This window comes from Ylistrum balloti, unplaced genomic scaffold (genome assembly GCF_031769215.1).
Source record: "Ylistrum balloti isolate Yb309-2 unplaced genomic scaffold, AGI_CSIRO_Ybal_v1 Utg369800, whole genome shotgun sequence".
NCBI classification, from domain to species: Eukaryota; Metazoa; Mollusca; class Bivalvia; order Pectinida; family Pectinidae; genus Ylistrum; species Ylistrum balloti.
Genome location: NW_026781978.1, coordinates 615,499 through 634,937, shown reverse-complemented (window position 1 = coordinate 634,937; position 19,439 = coordinate 615,499). Strand labels below are relative to the sequence as shown.

The window sequence follows — 19,439 nt, the reverse complement described above, 5'->3', positions numbered from 1 at the left end:
TCTTTCCTTGTCTACAAGGACAAAATTCATTCTCGTATGCTGCCGCTTCCACGTCTTTTCCGAACCGGAACCTGAAATCTATTGCGTAAATTAGGTCCCGGTTATGATTTTTTTCCGGAATATTGGCAGATTTATCTGAAAATTTCAGTTTCCATTGCCGATTCATTTTAAGTGACATGATATACTTATAACAAATTAATTCTAGTTGATTTTCATTCGTTTCAATTGACGTGTATATATAATAACACACACACATACATATATCAAGCCGTTCTCTATACAGTACATCATGTAGGGTGCTTAAGGTTAACTAGATATGATGACAAGCCAAAGAGTAGATAGAAAATGTCTTTCTCTAAAATGATAATCTCATGTCAATATTCACATTTTGTATGTTGTTTCATACAATGTAAACATCAATAACAGATTAATAAGTGTGAGTACCGACATTTTCAGAGACAGATATTTTCGGTCTGGCCAAACAGGGATACTATCTGTAAGTTATCCGATTTACGGAATTTAAAGTTAACCGTCTTTACAACTGTAGTAGGTTGATTGATATTCAGTACTTAAAAAAAATCTTTTGTCTGACTTTTTCTATCTATGGAGATTTATGCATTGTCGCATTCCTTGTTATTATTCTCACTAATCTGTACTGTTTAATATTCATAAATCATTTGTAAACATTAATAAATTTTCTATCACTTTATAAGGAGAAAACATGTGCATTTTGTATTGTTTAATATCATAAATCAATTGTTATTATTCTCACTAACTTTATAAGGAGAAAACTGTACATTTTGTTTAATATTCATAAATCATTTGTAAACATTAATAAATAACAGGTCCCCTTCTCTACGTACACTTTATAAGGAGAAAACATGTGCATTTTGTATTGTTTAATATTCATAAATCAATTGTAAACATTAATAAATAACAGGTCCCCTTCTCTACGTACACTTTATAAGGAGAAAACATGTGCATTTTGTATTGTTTAATATTCATAAATCAATTGTAAACATTAATAAATAACAGGTCCCCTTCTCTGCGTACACTTTATAAGGAGAAAACATGTGCATGGATTTATCAAGATTACATGGTGTTTTATATCAAGGACCTATGATGCCCACATACATATATTACCAGCCCGCCTCAATTACAGACACCATTGATTAAAAGTACTGGAAAGTTTTTGTATATCGCAGATATGTGTATTGAATTATATCTAGACTCAACGAAAATAATTAGTTGTACACACTGTACGTTTTCATAACGTGATATGATAAGGTGGGAAGCCGAGCGAATTTGTGAATGGGATGTCTGGTCGAGACTGATAATTATCTACCTACATACCTACAGTGTATATGAAATATATATATCCTGATTTGGACCTATGTGCTAAATAAAGTGTTAATGAGCATCGTTACTGACTCCTCTGTAAATTTTATAAACGTTGTGGCACATAGTAACTGGGATATCATCTTGACTCATATGATACCACATCATCATCTATGTGCACAAAGAAAAGACCACTTTTGATCTTTGTGATATGGTCATGTGACATTTTTTCTTACGTCATCACTGACTATGAACTTATTTGAAAATCCTACATAAAGTTAGGTAACATTTAAAAAAAAAACTACATTATGTAACCACAAACCATGCTTATGTGATTGGAAGGAGCAATGAAACACCCTGTCACCACTGGAGTTCGAACTAGCGACCATTCGTTCTCTAGCCGGACACTATCGCTCGACTAAAGGGAAATTCCCTCTAGCCGAGGCTAGTAAAGCAACATGTACTCTCAACTCCTAGACTACTCACTCTACCAACAACTCATGTTCGATATCTTCAAGAAAGCATCTCAATCTCCTATAGATTCTCCCCCTTGGAGTGGTCAATGGAACCAAAATTAAGAAGCAGGAGTAATGAAAACACCCGCTCCCGCTGGGGTTTGGACTAACGACCTTTCGGTCCCAGCCGGACATTCTAGTGCTCGTTCGACTACAGGGAAATCCACGTGTACTCACAAAGTCATTAATCCCGAAGACAACAACGACCCAGATTCAGTATCTCCAAGGCAGCATCTTCTTTTCCTTTAGCTCTATGAGCTGAGTCGTCTCATTCTCTCTTGTTTACTATTTAGGTGAGTGTTTCACTGGTGTGTGGATCATAGTCCCTATGTCTTGTCTATGTTGCCTGTGTTCAGGGAAAAGCCAGGAGCTCACCCTTTCAACGTATATGTTGTGTGTCCCAGTGGTGGCCTTAGGTAACGGGCCTCGTCATGTATTAATGTATTTTGTTGATTATAACTAAGCAGCCACGTGGAAGTCTAGACTAGAAGCTTGATAGCTTTCTACATGAGATCATTCCTCCTACACTCAGAGTTGTCGTTCTGGGCAATTACCATGTCATGGTTTACAAACCCATATTGATAATCTGACCCAAGAAATGCAAACTTAGGGAGGTTCGTGTTTCCAAAAAAGTTAAAATCACGGGATTGCCAGCTGTGATTTCGTGTTCTGGCCTTCCGCATTGTGGTTAGCGAGGTAGTTAAGCTACTGCCAAGAGACTCGCTTCAAAATGGCAACAGAAAGGAAAAAAAGTAGGATTGAATATATATGGCCGTTTCCAAATTGGGCCATATACGAGGCATGCATGTTACCTTAGCATTGGCTAAACTCGGCAGCAGAGACGAATTTATTTTAATGTAATTTTCTCATTTCGGTACGTAACAGCGCTATCATGGTTAATGCAATGAGGAGATATACATTGGAATGTTTGTTTCGATTAGATAGATATATGCGTGCTTTCGGAATAACGCTTTGTCAGAAGACATTCAACCCACATTAATCAATTTTCACAAAGCTCATTGCCAATTGTTTGTTAATCTGCCAACGGTGCAAGTACATGTAAGCACTGAAAGAAACTAAACATTGTCGTTTTGAAATTATAGAAAGAGCTTGTCTGTTATAAATATGTTTAGTTATGGACCGAAATGTTATTTAAATAACAGCTACCAGTCAAACAGAGAAGAAATAAATGCAGACTGTCAAAGATATCAGGGACCCATCATTTTACATTTTTAACTTTAAATTAAAACACAGCTCTCATTCAATCGTTGAATCTCTTTTAGTTATTCCACACGAGTTTTCCCATTTTACTGTTTATATATGAGATATGGATCTTTTTCGGAACATTTTCTGCGGGTCGGTAATGTCAATAGCATAAATGTTCTCATAACACATCGGTAGAACTGCCTCACTATGCCATTTGTCTGATTAAGGAGACCGTGTAGTCATCGAAACGTTACACGCAAATCTTTTACAGCTTGTGTTATAAAAAACTTTTATTCTTGAAATAAGGATCTCGTAAAGCAGGATATATCATAAATAATATATATTTTATTACACTACATGTACTTTCATATGATGCGAACGAAATAATAGTGTAAACTTTATATTAAATTAATTTTATCACAAAGATCTGTATATATGTAGTTGAAATAAGAACATTGTGCCATATTGACGATCCGTCAATCGATACTAATTATGGCATATTCTTTCGGTATGAGGATTTCTGGGACAAAGAATGGTTATGTGAGCTCCGTAAATCCTCACGTTGATTGAAACAAAGTGCTATAAGTGTTTTAGTACATTTCGGTATCCAACCATAGCACCGAATGCTCGAAATATGAACCCGTGATATTTGAATCTTATCCCATAATATTCGACGCATCTTTGATAGACAACGCATTGCACTCTTGTGCAATATGTAGGATACTTGCCCGACATCTGAAATTCCGCGACGTCACAGAACATTTATCTATAAATTGAATATCATGCGAACGGATGTAGACAAATCCGTAGCTAGAAACTTTATAAGTCGTAAATGAATGAGATTTGTACGTTATATCGTTCAGATCTATATTTGTATTAGTGAGATCTCTACGCCGTAGTGATAATATCTACATTTCGTATCAAACAGATCTGTACGTCGTATTTATCATATCTACATTTCATATTAATGCGGTATTTATGCATATCAACAAGATCTATATTCGTATTAATAATATCTGCACGCCGTATGGACGAGATCTAAATTTTGTACAAATAAGATATGTACGCGTATGTATGAGATCTAAATTCCGTATTAATAAGTTATGTACGCGTATTGACGAGATCTTTATTTCGTATCTTTATTTTGTATTAATGAGATATGGCCGCGAGATATGAATGTATTAACGAGAACTATAGACCTTATTACCGAGATCTGTAAGACGGTATTCGTAAGTCGTAGTAATTCATACCCCTATAATCATCATCATCATCATCATCATCATCATCATCGTGTTTATGCTATTTTATGCGATTTCATGACAACCTTAGATAAATTGTTCCCACCTCCGATTGATCCATACACCAGTGAAAGGTGGTACTGCTAAGCATTACCCCTTTTGGATAAAAGCTTTCTAGCTTGGTAGGGAACAAAGAGTTGGAATCCAGTCAAAAGTGGTGTTTTGTAAGGATCAATGTTAGGACAGTTTTTGTTCCGCCACAAGCACAGGAACGTCAACCTTTCCTTTTCGCTCATGACACGAAAGCTCTCAGATCGATAGAAGTTGAACAGGATGGTGCAGTAAAGCATACCTAGCAGCTACACTTCCACCCAGACAAATGAAGAACTTGAGAATACATGAACGTATTTAGTTTTAAACAATTATCTATTTCGTTAAACAGATATCATATTTGATGTGCAAATCAAATTAGTGAAAATATTCAACGTCCAACGACAAAACAACTCAAATTTCCGTAAAGGGAACGTTTGCAGAAATTGGAATTATCAAAATCAGCATCTCTTTGAGCTATGATAGATGTATATAAAATCTCTCTCATCTGTAAAATATGTCAGAGAAGGTACAGACCTATTTATGGTGATTAAACTTCAAGCACAGAAGGCTTCAACCGCAAAATATTCAGCACAAACAGTTTTCGAGGTTAGATATCAGAAAGTGTTCGTTCACAAAAAGAAGTGTTGACATTTGAAACAGGATTTCTTCGATTGTAGTAGAGGCAATGCTAAACAACTGGAGAATGAAATATCTGCACTTTGGAAAAATCAATTGCAAAAATATTGTTTTGAGTAAAATATTGAACTATAAATCACAACATTACATTTAAGATAACCATATTTAACTATCTGACTGTCAAAGGAGCGGAAATCCTGTATCTATGTTACATTAAAAGCATTAATCTGTGCATCATCATCATCATCATCATGATGACTGGATTACATCCCTTTGTATTCCATAAATGTAAATGTATAAAGAAAATGAAACAACAATATTTATAAATAAGTGTACACGGATTTTTTTTATCTAATTTTGTAAACAGAACTTATAAACGTTTTGTTTACATTTTTAGTCGTCAGTTTCATAAGTCACGAGTTATACTTCGTAAGCATGATCAATCCGTTCAAGGCCTTCCTAGTCGTAAACCCTCGAACGACATCACTGTCCCTTCAAAACGTTCGTAGACGGATGAAAACGGTTCATTATGAGTAAATCATTGATAAACTTTCTTATAGAATTTATTACTAGTGCAACCTGTTTAAAATTAGTAGTAATCTACATTTTCAGTTTCATCAATGCGGGTTTTTAAAAAAAATTGTTTCCGGTTTAAGCAAGATTTGCTCGCCGAGAATGATGGACAAAGAACTAAGATGTGAATCCTACCATTACATAAGGATCATTAATCTTCATTGTGACACAGGTACCGTGTTACCACTGTGTCTAGGGAACAGACACTTGATCTTTTCTATCTAATCTAAACTTCTTTAATGCAAACGATAAATCTTCTGACGAAAACATCGCTAAAAGTTCGATTTATTAATGCCATGAGGGATTAATTTCTGACATTTACCGTAAAATGCATCACCAAAGTATAATGCGTTCAACAAACGAAAACCTCATAGCTATATAGCAATGAGATGAAATACATTGATTGACATTAGTTTTGACATCCAAATATGGCGTTATGCCAAACTGACAATTCGCATGCGTAAACATCTGCTATAAAGACAATCTATTGAACCTTAAATGTGTAAATGTGTGAGTTGTATCAGGTTTAAAATATTTTTACATGTTGCTGCATTTTACGCACAATATCTCCGGATTTATGGACACGGAATCATTTATAGATTTATAATTCTGTAACGGCACAGCGTTTCATTGTTTGCAACAGTTTCTGTACTGACAGCAATGAATCACATTACAGCTAGCAATGATAACACACGCTCTAGGGTTTCGCGGAAGTAGCGCTATTATACACCATCTACCAACGTAAATTATGAATGAATTTCAAAGAGTCAGACTTTTGCGTAACGGTACATTGAGAAAATGACCAGGATCTTCGCTTGCTACTATTGATTAGGTACAAAGTCGTAGGGGAAAACAAGGGTTTTGTGCTATATATTTAACGCAAAATTCCGCTTAATACTGGATGTTTCGCATTATTGCAAAAACTAGCACGTGAGTTTAGTGTTAGGCCTATTGGAAAAAGTTTCGCGTGATAACGCGGAGAAAAGTTTTTCTCTTACGTAATCGAACTCAACCGTCGTTAGTACGAAACACAGTATCGCCATACAGTATCGTCATTTGAATTTTAGTATCTAATATTTCAAATTTATCTTTGTACTCATTTTTTAATTTATTTATTATTGATATTTCGTTTTAATATTTGAATACTTATTTCACGTGTAATTTGACCTTAGTATCAGAACCGTTAAATACCCCAAAGCACAGATGCCTGGGTTCTAGAACAAACACAAAGTTAGATAACAAATTCCACTAAATTCCAAATATAGCGGGGATTTTTATTTTCAAACATAAGTTCTAGAACCCTGTGTTATCGCAGAGTTAAATATATAGTCATTTCAACTAATTTATTAGTAATATGCGCATAAAATACTCCGACAGCTACATGTGTAACAAAAGCCATCCGTCTTCGTTAGTAATGTAATGAGAGCAGTCAGGGCGGCTTTAGGCAATCGTTAAACATTGTGTTAACTACAAGAACGATTATTACCGACCAATATTAATCCTAGCTGTATTGGCGCTGTATGCAAGAAGACGTTTACAAAAAACGCTGACCATGAACTTACAATGGTCATAATAAAGCCACGCAACAACAACTCATAAACTTAGCTCCATGTCATCGTAAAAATCAATATCTTGTACCTTTACTAATAAACTAACTTTCTTTTTCTTTCCTTCTGCGTCATCATAATTTCAAAGTCGTGCAAGGATTTTTTTTCTGAAAAGGTCACAGAAAATAACAATGCGAACACTTCCTTGGATACGAACTTTTTGGACCACCATCTACTGAAATGATGATCAATATGGGGTTTCGTGGTTTTATACTCATCCAACGAACTTTTAAACAATTTGAAAGCAATCACTTGAAGCATGTCTAGATTTTGTTCAATCTGTTGGTATATGCCATAGTTGCATCTTTATCTTAATTCTTAGTATCTATATCAACATTCCGAATATTTTTTTTGTTTCAGATATTCATTTTTGCACGATCATGTGACAATATTATATATATTCTTTCAGTAAAAGTTGAAATCTTCGACACCTAATATAGGGGTCCCGACAATCAGTGTTGTTGCCCTATAAATATTGTATTTGATGTCCCCGTGGTGTGACTCGTCAGTGGCGACCAGATTTCGTATCTAACTTGCTTAATACCTTTGTGTTTCAGCCCAAGCGAGGAACTTCGGTTTTAAAAAAATAATAAGATTTGTAGTTTCAATGCATCCAGCATACGACATGTAGTGTGTGACGACATTGCAAAAGCGCCATCGTCCGTGAACTATGTCGTAAAGCAAGTTACATAGGGCTCTATTGCAGGGACATACATGCCCTCTCCACCACCCTTAAAAAATGTTGCCTTTATGTTGACGTCAAACGTACATATATGTGACTGGTACAGCGAAACCGATTGCACGTGCTTACCAGACTCGTTTATCACAACTAGGATGTACTGCATGGGGAAAGTAAAGATGTGCATACAGTTGAAAGCCACATCTGATATATAGATAGGTTAGAGCTGACATTTGCCATTATTAGTCATCTCCTGGTAAGAGCATGTGGTGTTGTCACGTGGCTTCATTTACGTCACATCTTTTTCTCAGTTTGCTGATACGAATGAGCATCCAAATCCACGGCATCTTTTGAAACACCAGTATGTACTGAATGACTCCCTGACTTATTGCTATAATACTGTCCAATGTATGTACACACATTTCCATTAGATTTATTACGATTGTGTCCAGTTTACGATTTCTTGTTAAAATTTCATATAATGTGAATTATCCCACAACATTGCAGATTTATCCTAAAACGTATATTCTAAATTACAGTCAACTCGTAATCGGTTGTACGCCTTTAAAAGATGATAAAAAACTGCAAGACAACAAAAACCTTTCCTGTAAACGTTTGTAAACTAACTATACTTATTTTCAGCCTTGGTGTTACAAATATCACAGCGCCTCACGTTATAAAACACAGGTGAAATATCTGTCAACGGTACCAGGATGTTACAGGTAAAATACAGGTAAATTACAAATGTTTTGGAAAAAGCAAACATGATGATCGCTTTGTCACCGAACTTGACGTCTGTACAATAGCACGTTTGGAGGGAAACAGAGCTTTCACTTTGTAACACCTTCCGAGTAAAGACAAACTTCTATACAGTTAGAATTCCTCTATTCCAGCGTTACGATAATATAGTGTAATTACCATGCAATGTCGTGCACGTGTTTCAATAAAAACAAAGGAAAAGACACGATCAATGGAAAGAGTGGGAAATTCCAGCTACTTCCCGTTAACATTAAGTATCATTTCCTCCATAACAATTTTCGATTTGTTTCCAAATGACAAAGGAAGATAGTCGATATTTTAGATAAGTAAAGTCAAGTCTCGTTATACACAAGGAGGTATGATAATAAGAAAGCAGCCCCTTATCTGCTGATACCAGTGGTTCTGTCATGGCAGAAATATCACAGCGATTAAAGTCTGTAATACTTTTAATCTTTTCCAGACATTGCTGGGTTATCGTATTGTAAAGTACATTCAAATTTTGATGCATTTCCATAGAAACATCTCTTGTTTTGTAGGAAGGAATATGGATGCGTGATACATCTCACTTTAGTAGCAATTAGATAGAGACAAGACAAGGCTGTGCGTGCTTTTGTTTTGCCCTCGGTACAAAGTACGAAACACTGTTTTCGTAGAATCATGGTGCAGGGTATTCTTATCATTTTGAAACAAAATCACGGAGCAGTCTATATACATGTTTTACCTTTCAAAAATATCGCAGAGTTATGATTATTTCTTGAAATAATTGCAGTTTGTTTTACAACCGCAATTCCTTAAAATACCAATAGGGAATGCACAGTCACATGACACCCTGCAAGATATGATGTAGTCATGTGACACCTGCAAGATATGATATAGTCACATAAATACCCCACGAGATATGATATAGTCACTAAATACCCTACGAGATATGATATAGTCACTAAATACCCTACGAGATATGATATAGTCACATAAATACCCCACGAGATATGATATAGTCACTAAATACCCTACGAGATATGATATAGTCACTAAATACCCTACGAGATATGATATAGTCACATAAAAACCCCACGATGTAAACGTAAATAGCCCTTGAGATATGACATAGTCACATAAATACCCCACGAGATATGATATAGTCACTAAATACCCTACGAGATATGATATAGTCACTAAATACCCTACGAGATATGATATAGTCACATAAATACCCCACGAGATATGATATAGTCACTAAATACCCTACGAGATATGACATAGTCACATAAATACCCCACGAGATATGATATAGTCACATAAATATCCCAGGAGATATGACATAGTCACTAAATACCTTACGAGATATGATATAGTCACATAAATACCCCACGAGATATGATATAGTCACTTAATAACCTACGAGATATGATATAGTCACGTAAATAGCCCTTGAGATATGACATAGTCACATAAATACCCCACGAGATATGATATAGTCACTAAATACCCCACGAGATATGATATAGTCACTAAATACCCCACGAGATATGATATAGTCACATAAAAACCCCACGAGATATGATATAGTCACGTAAATAGCCCTTGAGATATGACATAGTCACATAAATACCCCACGAGATATGATATAGTCACTAAATACCCCACGAGATATGATATAGTCACGTAAATAGCCCTTGAGATATGATATAGTAAAATGATTATCATATAACCTTCCTTGTTTAAATTAAGTTTTTATTGAACACAATCGCTGCATGACTCTCCTATATGTTTTATGTTGTATAACAACCTAAAGATTAGATTTTGTAGAACAAGTAATAATTGTACCTGAGAATACATTCTGATGTTTTAACACAGGGTAACTACCACATCTGTAAATCACAATGTAACACAAAACATAATCAATTAGGAAGCTTAACAAGGGTATGGCGATAAACTACCATATACTTTTATGAAGGTGGCCAAGAAAAAACCTATTATCAATAATTATCAAAACTTTAAACTCAAATATTAGTACAAAGGTTTTTATAGATTTTTTGAGTGAAGATAATGCCTTAAAAGCGCCATAAAAACTCCATATGGAAGTTAACTGATAATTAATATGAAACTGCTGACACCTTGTGAAACATACATTGATATAACGTGTTAATTTTTTGTCAGTCTCGAATGGCTTTTGCACAGATTGCAAGGCTGAAGCGTGGTCATGTACAGAAAGTAGCCAATCGGAATAATGAAGTCATGTAAAATGTAGACCAACAACTTAATATTTGATGTCTGACCAGTGTATTTATGCATATTTCCAACCATATAAATTACTTAAAGTTTTGATTTTTTTTTGTCTTTACAAAAAAAAATAATAATAAATAAATAAAAATAATGGTGTATAAGAGACCCCGTGAGATATGTTTAAGTCAACTGTTGCACCGTGAGATGTGACATAATCACATGATACCCATTTGTAATAAAATGTGCTTTTCACTTGTCTTTTGTACAATATTACATGTATTCGATGTTCGTTAGTATGCCTGGAGGTTCATTTATCCTTAATCTCGTTCTTATTTGGGAACGTATTGACCAAGATTCAGATGGTGAGTGTCGCCGATGAAATTGAAGACGCTTACTTTCCCGGATCACCTGGTCTTAATATCCTGGTACTTTATTCAATTATCTCGTGTAATTATTTCTCTTGTTCATGTTTGCCATCATTTCATTAACTAAGTTTTAATCTAGAGTTTGTCTCTTTTCTTCCCTAACACCTTACGTGTCATTGGCAATGATATTCACTATGCTGTGCAGTTCCCAGACTTCTTCAGACTTCTTTCTCTCCTTGAAGTTTATCTTCAAATGAAATGCCAGTGATGACTTGCTAGCCTATGATTAGTATAATACTGGAGGTCACGATGCTGTGATATACAGCCAATAGGTCTTCATGATTAATGCGCAGTTGAGTGGTCCAATTATCCGTGGATGACGTCTACATAATTTTGTGGCTGTTGCGAAGACGTAAAACCTTTACAACAAGCTGTTTTGATTATGATTTCAGGAATTAACTATCAGGAGTGTTTGCATATCTCAAGTTTACTGATTTTCTGACAAATGTACGCTTTACGTTCCAAGAAATCGGACGACAATGTTATTGAGTGTAATTATGTCATGCCAGGGAATGAGTAAAGAATTCGACATGGATAAGTCACGAGCTATCTCTCGATGGATACCACACGGTTACTGTGTAAGTAATCGGACATTGCCTCGGGCCCTCATGTCATACATACTACAAAATAAATCCATCTTAGATAACCCATTCAAACCGTTTGTTTTATAAAAACACAATAAACCCTTCAGTATGATGCATTATCAAATTAAATAGCACTTCCTCCTAAGATCTAGGTATACTAGTAAACACATATTTCTCAGAGGCGTTGATAATTTTTGTGCCTAAATTCTCTGTTGACAGATATCCTTTTTTTGTTTTGTTTATTTTTTTCTACCTTCAAGGCCTAACTCAAGTTACATATCTTATACAAATGCAAATAAACAGAAAACGTTGTCGGAAATAAATTTATGGAAACACTTACTTTCGCCGGATAGCTAGTTATACTTTCTCAAGAATATACATGTAAATTGTTTTATTTTTATAATTGACATTAATTAATTAATTTTTAGTGTAATTTATGATTTCGTTGTTTTGATATGCTAATATTTTATGTTCTATTTACTACGATCATTTATTTGTTTACAATCTTAAAGACACGTGTTAAATTTTTTTTTTCTAGATGGTTCTCAAACTCAAGTTTATGCAAACCATTTAAAATTCATAAATTGATACATGATGTATTAGATAACTATTGGTCATAATGACCAGATTGTTTTAAATAGTCGTATAACACCACAAATCAGACACTTTCATTTGAAATGAAGTTTGTATGATTGATATTACTGACTAATTTCAAGAAGTTCCGGTTCCTGTCCCATGTCCACCTCTTTTCCAAGAACATTTACACAACGGTTAATCTTCACGGAATTGAAACATTGGTTTCATCTATCAAAATACTCTGAGTGTTTAGATGACTTGCATTCTGAGTGACAAGATAGTGACAATGTACAAGTATTATAGATCCGCCTCGGTATCACCCGTGTAGTACTTCCGGTTACCAAGTACATTTGTATGTACAATCCTCATGGTGATTGGAGAAACAATTAGCAAATCAGATCAAGACTTGGAATGGTTACAGTTGGTCATCTGATAATGAAAATAATTATTTGTTTTTAAAATTGTGCTTGTAATCTCTCTACATTAAAAAGATGAATACCATTTCCAAATGAAAAATAAAAAATGGGGCCAAAATAATGAATCCTACAGCTGTTATATATCCCAACAATATCCATGTAAATCTCGTAAAGACATAAAGTGCATTATCAAAAGGTTTGCAATACTGATATAGTTTATACAATAATAAAAATTTTGTATGCAATACTGATATATTGTATGCAAGTATACAGCCAATAGAAAGACTGATTCTACTTCAGAGAACAGATTCATGCGGAATGAGTTTGATGGTAACAATTCATTGGCTCATTGTGTGCTTTACTGTACAGTTTGTAACCGTATAAGAACATACTTAGCAAGCAACACAAAGACTTAACAAAACTATTTCTGTTCTGCCTTCACAAGACATTAACTAAACCACACAAACTATTTCTAAAAAAAAAACTTTTCTAGACAAAAACAATTTGTTAAGTCAAACATTATCTGATCTGCCTTCACAATACCTTTACTAGGTGAAACTATTTCTGGTCTTCCTTAACAAGACCTTTGCTGGGTCAAGCAAGTTATTTCTGGTCTGCCTTCACAGGACCTTCGTTAAGTCAAACACTATCTGATCTGCCTTCATTATAGCTTTGCTAGGTTAAACTATTTCTGGTGTTCCATAATCTCTTAATTTTCCCCTGGAACATATTTTTCTGTCATGGTGCCTGTACATCAAACTGAAACAAAGCACAGTCTATCTGACTTCCTTAACGGTTATGAACCCTATACTTCTATAGCTGAACATTAATTTGTTTGAAAATGAATTTATGACATGTCTGCGTTCTGCGAGGCTGATCATACTACTTGGCCTGGATGTCTGGAGACTGACTAAATTACCATGCAGTGTTGACATGATGATTAAAGTGAAATGAGCGTGTTGTGTAGCAATCAATATCTATATCGTTTCAAACTAAAGGATAAGGAAACAAAACAAGAGAGAAAAAACTGTCGATACTTTTTAGTATATTTGGGTCAAGTGTCTTACACATAGTCACATTCTTAAACTAACCCTTCAAATAACAACCGTATTTCATATCAGAAAGCATCCTTTGATGAATCTTTTATATGTTCTAAATAATCAACTATATTAAAGACAGATAAATCGTTTTGTCTTTTTTATCCATTAAAAAATTCATTCGAATGAATTTTCAGTGTTAGCTAGACCTAAAGCAACACATCATGGTGCATCAGAACAAATGGAAAGATAAAAAATACATTTGAACAAAAACTGAATGTTTTTAGTGTCAACCTTGTCGTATATATCATCTGTCATCTGTAAAAGGCTGTAGTCACTGCAGTACCACCCAATCTTTATAAATAGGCCGATCTTAGCAATAGATCATGATGAAGTCCATAACCCCACCATTCTGGAGAGAGTTATCAGATAGAAAGCTGTTAATTGAAAAATGGATCTTACAAGTGTTGGATCTGGAATTAAAACGTGAAGATTGTTATGGAATTACTGAGAAAAGGGGATGAAAAACTTCATGTAAAGTTTAAATTGTCATAATATTATCAGCGAGTTTGGTAAATCACCACATTGATATTAATGTTAAATAATGGGGGAAAAAATCAAGTTTTTAGACATTATTTCCTATGGATGGCTGTCCTCTGAAGACGGGGTACAAGTTGGAAACATATCTCGACCTGATTGTGTGATATTTTGGGACCATTTGATAGCTGATGAAAATTGATTACGTTCTAAAATGGTACAGTGATGCAGGCATATACGAATGTAACCGAAATGCATATTCAAATGAATATCTTATCCAACCATGCTGGATGTTTCGTTACTACTGTGTACATAATAAATAATTGCTTTATCAAATTTTTAATCCCATATTACAATAAAGATATTTTTGTGGCAACATTTTTATCAGATTACGAATTAGACACGGTAGGCACTCGTGAGTATTCACTTCAATTATAAAAGTGTTATTTGATACCATGCCTTTCTTACGAAATCTGGGCCACTGCAATCACACAAGGAAAGCGTTTGTGAGATACATTTTGCAAATGCCTCTTGATTTCATTGAAAAAAACCTTAGTGACATGTTTTCCTATGTTTATCAAACGTAGCTTTTTGGCTGATTGTTACTGCCCTGGAGCTAAATCCGGATCACTACAGTTTCGCTATGAGAGGTTAGCGTGTTAATATATATGAAAGTACAAATATCTCGGTGCTCTCATTTTCATTGAAAAAAAAACATTTGTGGCGAACAGGTCTACAATAACTGGCCTTCTAATCGTTTTGATGACATGACGTTATTTCTTGCTTATTTTTTATCTAATCTGCGTCAAGTCGTTCTTATCTTCATACTTTGCCTTAGTTTTATAGAATTTGAATTATCATATTTTTCGTTTAAAAGTCTTAACCTAAACCACTCTAATTTTTTTATACTTTGGATCGATTCTGTATATACATGTATTGTATTTAAACTGTTCTATTTTTATTCTTAAATCACTTTTCAAATCTCTCATTATGATGGTCATACCTTGTCATTATTTAATTGATTGTTTGTTGGCAATTTTTTTGGTTTGACATCAGGCATTTCTTTCCACTAATCTGTGTGGACAATGTTGAATAATATACGGTGTTATTCACTTACCTCTTCAATGAAAAGATATTCGTCACAACTGCCATAACTAGTCTCGTGTATAGGAAAATTAAAGCAAATCAAAGACGTGATATATCATTTGTGTACATTAACCGGTTTATTTTGGTATTATATTTGGATATAGGTACATCAAATGCCCATAATGATGACAACATAATGATTTATATACATTTATTTGTGTACAAAAAAGACACCAAGTTCGATCACATTTCATGCTGGTGGGCGGCCACATTTCTGTTAATAATTCAGGCAAACGCTTCCATTTTAGTTTCAAACGATGTTGTAACATATGTAAATCTTAACATCGACATGTAATTATATCAATTTGGTATTCAATAATATCAGGGACGTAAAATACAAATCTGTATTATACGTCCCTGATAATATGTATTGTTTTTTTCAATTTGACAAACTAAAGTTTTGAAGAAAGATGTACCGTATATCATATTATGAATTACCAACATTTAAGATTATTATAACATTTGTCATATCTTCCATAACAATTTGTAAAGTAGTCATTTTTATAAATTTGTTTTGTTTTGAAAATGTCTATTTGAGAATTATACATGAAAAGGGAACGCTAAGAGATAAGTACACACACAAGACTGTAGACATGATAAACTTTGTTCATGGCCTTTCAGAACATTACTTACGTCGATTCTTTTTTAATAGTCTCCAAGTCATCGTGTACAGTAATAAAATTTCACCCAATTTTTGAGTTTGTAAATATTTCAAGTATGTATTTAAAGGCACATAATCTTTATCCATTATACTAAAAGATAGATAAATAAATCAGTTACATGCGTGATTCATGAATTAATATCATCGGTTATTTTTTATACATACATAATTCTTGATTATGATGATAGACTACACAAATTACAAAAAAGCACTCAAAAGAAAAGAATAATGATAAGCTCTCTTGACGTTATGACGTCACAATAAAAAACAACAATACAAATTGGAGAGATAAATAATTCCTATCATCCCGCTGGTTTGATCTTTGACATTGTTTACTTATGAGCCCTTAAAACATCCGTCATTTCTTAAAATTCAAAGATGCTACAAAGCGACCTTAACGAGGGACAAATTGATATATTGCTCTGAGCTTGGCTATGGACGGCAGCCCAAGCCAGACGGTTTAAATGGCCGACGGCGCTTTGGATTTGACAGTCTGAAGTAAGACGTCGATCACAGCTTACTGTTTGTAAGGTCTCTCACGTGGCTTTATAACGGAAGACGTTTTGTGTAAGGACATGAACTTCTATCTATAACGCTATATCTAGTTTGTTTTGAAGTTTGTTAAATTGATATTTTAGATAGAAGTACGTTGCAAGAATATTAATCAACACATATGTATATTAATTATTTAACCATTGTATGATAGTCTGTAACGTGGTACACATTCAGACCAGCTATTACACACGATCCAGTAGCAATCGCTATAAAATAGATACATATCAGACGTTAAATTATGTAGACCTATCTTACGTTAAGACTATGTTTCGATTTGTTTTTGGGCCAATTTACCATTTTACCTACATCAATATAATAAACAATGATATAGTTACCTTATTTACAATATGTAAAACGCACGTGCTGGTGATAATTGAATTCATTACAGCTACAGCTACATAGAAGCATGATAGAACTAACACATTAAAATGATTCAGGCAATAGGGGGTATGAATAACGTAGATCATGTAGTCATTCATCTTAATTAATTTACATTTTAATATGTAAGATATCAACAACACTGTTAACAGTCACTACATCATAATTCTATCATGTAGCATTTTCCAAGCCACATATACAGTAGCTGACAACTTGTACATGATTCACTATGAAATGAAATAATAATATAACGTATGTCAAAACAATACAACGGAACCATCTTTGTATTGCTTCCAGATATTTTGGTAGTCCATCAGCTGTATACATGAACTACACAAGCAACTCATTGTTATCTTTTAGTGTATTGATTTTTAATAAGAAAACTTTATTATGCACAGAAACGAAAATGTTCTCCATAAATATTTTATCAAACCATAAAATTCGATATTCTTAGGAATATCAAGGTTAAACATTGTATTCCACTTCAACAATGACAGTAGAAATGACAACTTGAGAGTCTGATTACTAATACACGTGTCAACAAACTATGGTGCTGGTAAGACAAAATCTTGACCTCGTTGTGAGGTCATCACCGGTCTAGAGAAACAGCCCTATTATATCTATAGACATGTAGCTATTAGATATGCAATAAATGTGTACTTTTCCCAAAGATTATCTGTTTATTATACATATTGTCATACAAATTACTGATTTTTTTACTTTATACTGCCGAACCAAAATTCTCTAGCCAATTTACATTTTACCCATGATCTGTGCAAACAGTAAAGTACTAAAATAGAACTTGAGGAATGTATTTCAGCGACATTTCTAGCAGCCAGTTCTGTCGTAGAGGCGTCAGAAATTACCATGCAGCACGCTATTGCTGCAGCTGCAATTCCCAAGACAAAGATACAACATGTGAAGATTTTCAAATCCCCCGATTTTCCTAAAAACATACTGATACGAGTGTACTTTCTTTATAATGTTGCACTTCCTTAGAGCGAACTGCAACCACCATCACAAGACCTCTGGCATTTTAATTACACAGTGGAGTTTCAGAACAGACATTTCGTTGCTTCGCCTGTCGCTACTAAACCTAGCAGGATAAAAAACATTATTCGGCAAACATGCTTAAGTAGATTAGTGGCTTATACTTTTGTTTCAAGAAGCATTACGGCAATATGTAACAATATGTAATCCTTTCAACAACATGCTTTATGGTAAACATTCCCGATCAACGTGTTAACGGGACGTAAAGCCATACTTCACATTCATCAATCCAAATACAATCGTATCTATACATTTCTGTTTAAAACACAATTAAAAAACATGAAGCAGATGATATATGTTAAAAGGTACTTACTATCTGCTGCCCAAGTCTGCTCTAGGATTCCAAGATTTAAGATGAAAATCAATCCTAGGTCGACAAGATGCCGGTCGACCTTCCACATAGTGAGGCTTGAATGTGAAACTTACACAACCCCAACTGCGCAAACAATTAACTTCAAACTTCTATTCTATATACATATCACACAATCGAATATTAATGAAAAGTCGATATTTTCTGTCAATTTAACGTTCAGTAACGTAATCCAACCTTCTGAAAGAATGAATGTAAAGTTTATCGAGGCAATTAGAATTAAAACGTCGCCGCCCCTTGTCCCAATCGTCCTGCGACACGCTGCTGGGACTATCACTTACTACGGAGGGCGGCCCACGTTGTCGTTGTGTGTAGGATAACGTAGAATGTATATACATAAAAAACACTTGTCCGCAGCGAAGATTGGAGTATGTCCGTATCTGTTACTCAGAAAAACAAATAATTAGACAGTACCACAAATTAGGAGTTCATTAAACAGATCCGGTTCAGACAAACAAATGAAATCATATTTAAAAAGTACATATGACGTGGGTTAATTAAACAACAGACGAAACGACACGCCGTTACGGTAAATAGCCCTGTAGAATCCTAGACATATACCACGCATTGCATGTTATCGTGCTCACATTTGTGTCAAGTCCAATACCACTTTCCAATTATTGAATTTCTTTCATAATTTGGAAACACATCCTCCGACAGTGTCGTACACATACATTTAGCATCTCTGGGAACAACGTCTTCAATTTTTGATGCATAGAAAGCTTATGTAATTTACCATATATCATGCGTATCGACTATTTGGAATAAAATGAATGGCCATGTCCTAGATATATATAAAGCCACTAAACCTCATGATTGGATGATTAATGATGA

General features: G+C 34.3%; 1 protein-coding gene across 1 annotated transcript in view; it reads right to left on the bottom strand.

Annotated features, from left to right (window-relative positions):
- LOC132544490 (deleted in malignant brain tumors 1 protein-like) overlaps nucleotides 1-18,636 on the bottom strand; it is a 63,334-nt gene extending 44,698 nt beyond the window's left edge. Inside the window, exon 1 of the mRNA XM_060208096.1 lies at nucleotides 18,549-18,636. Coding sequence (XP_060064079.1) covers nucleotides 18,549-18,636 — 88 coding nt within the window. The remainder of the gene's footprint in view (nucleotides 1-18,548) is intronic.
- Nucleotides 18,637-19,439: the final 803 nt, after the last annotated feature.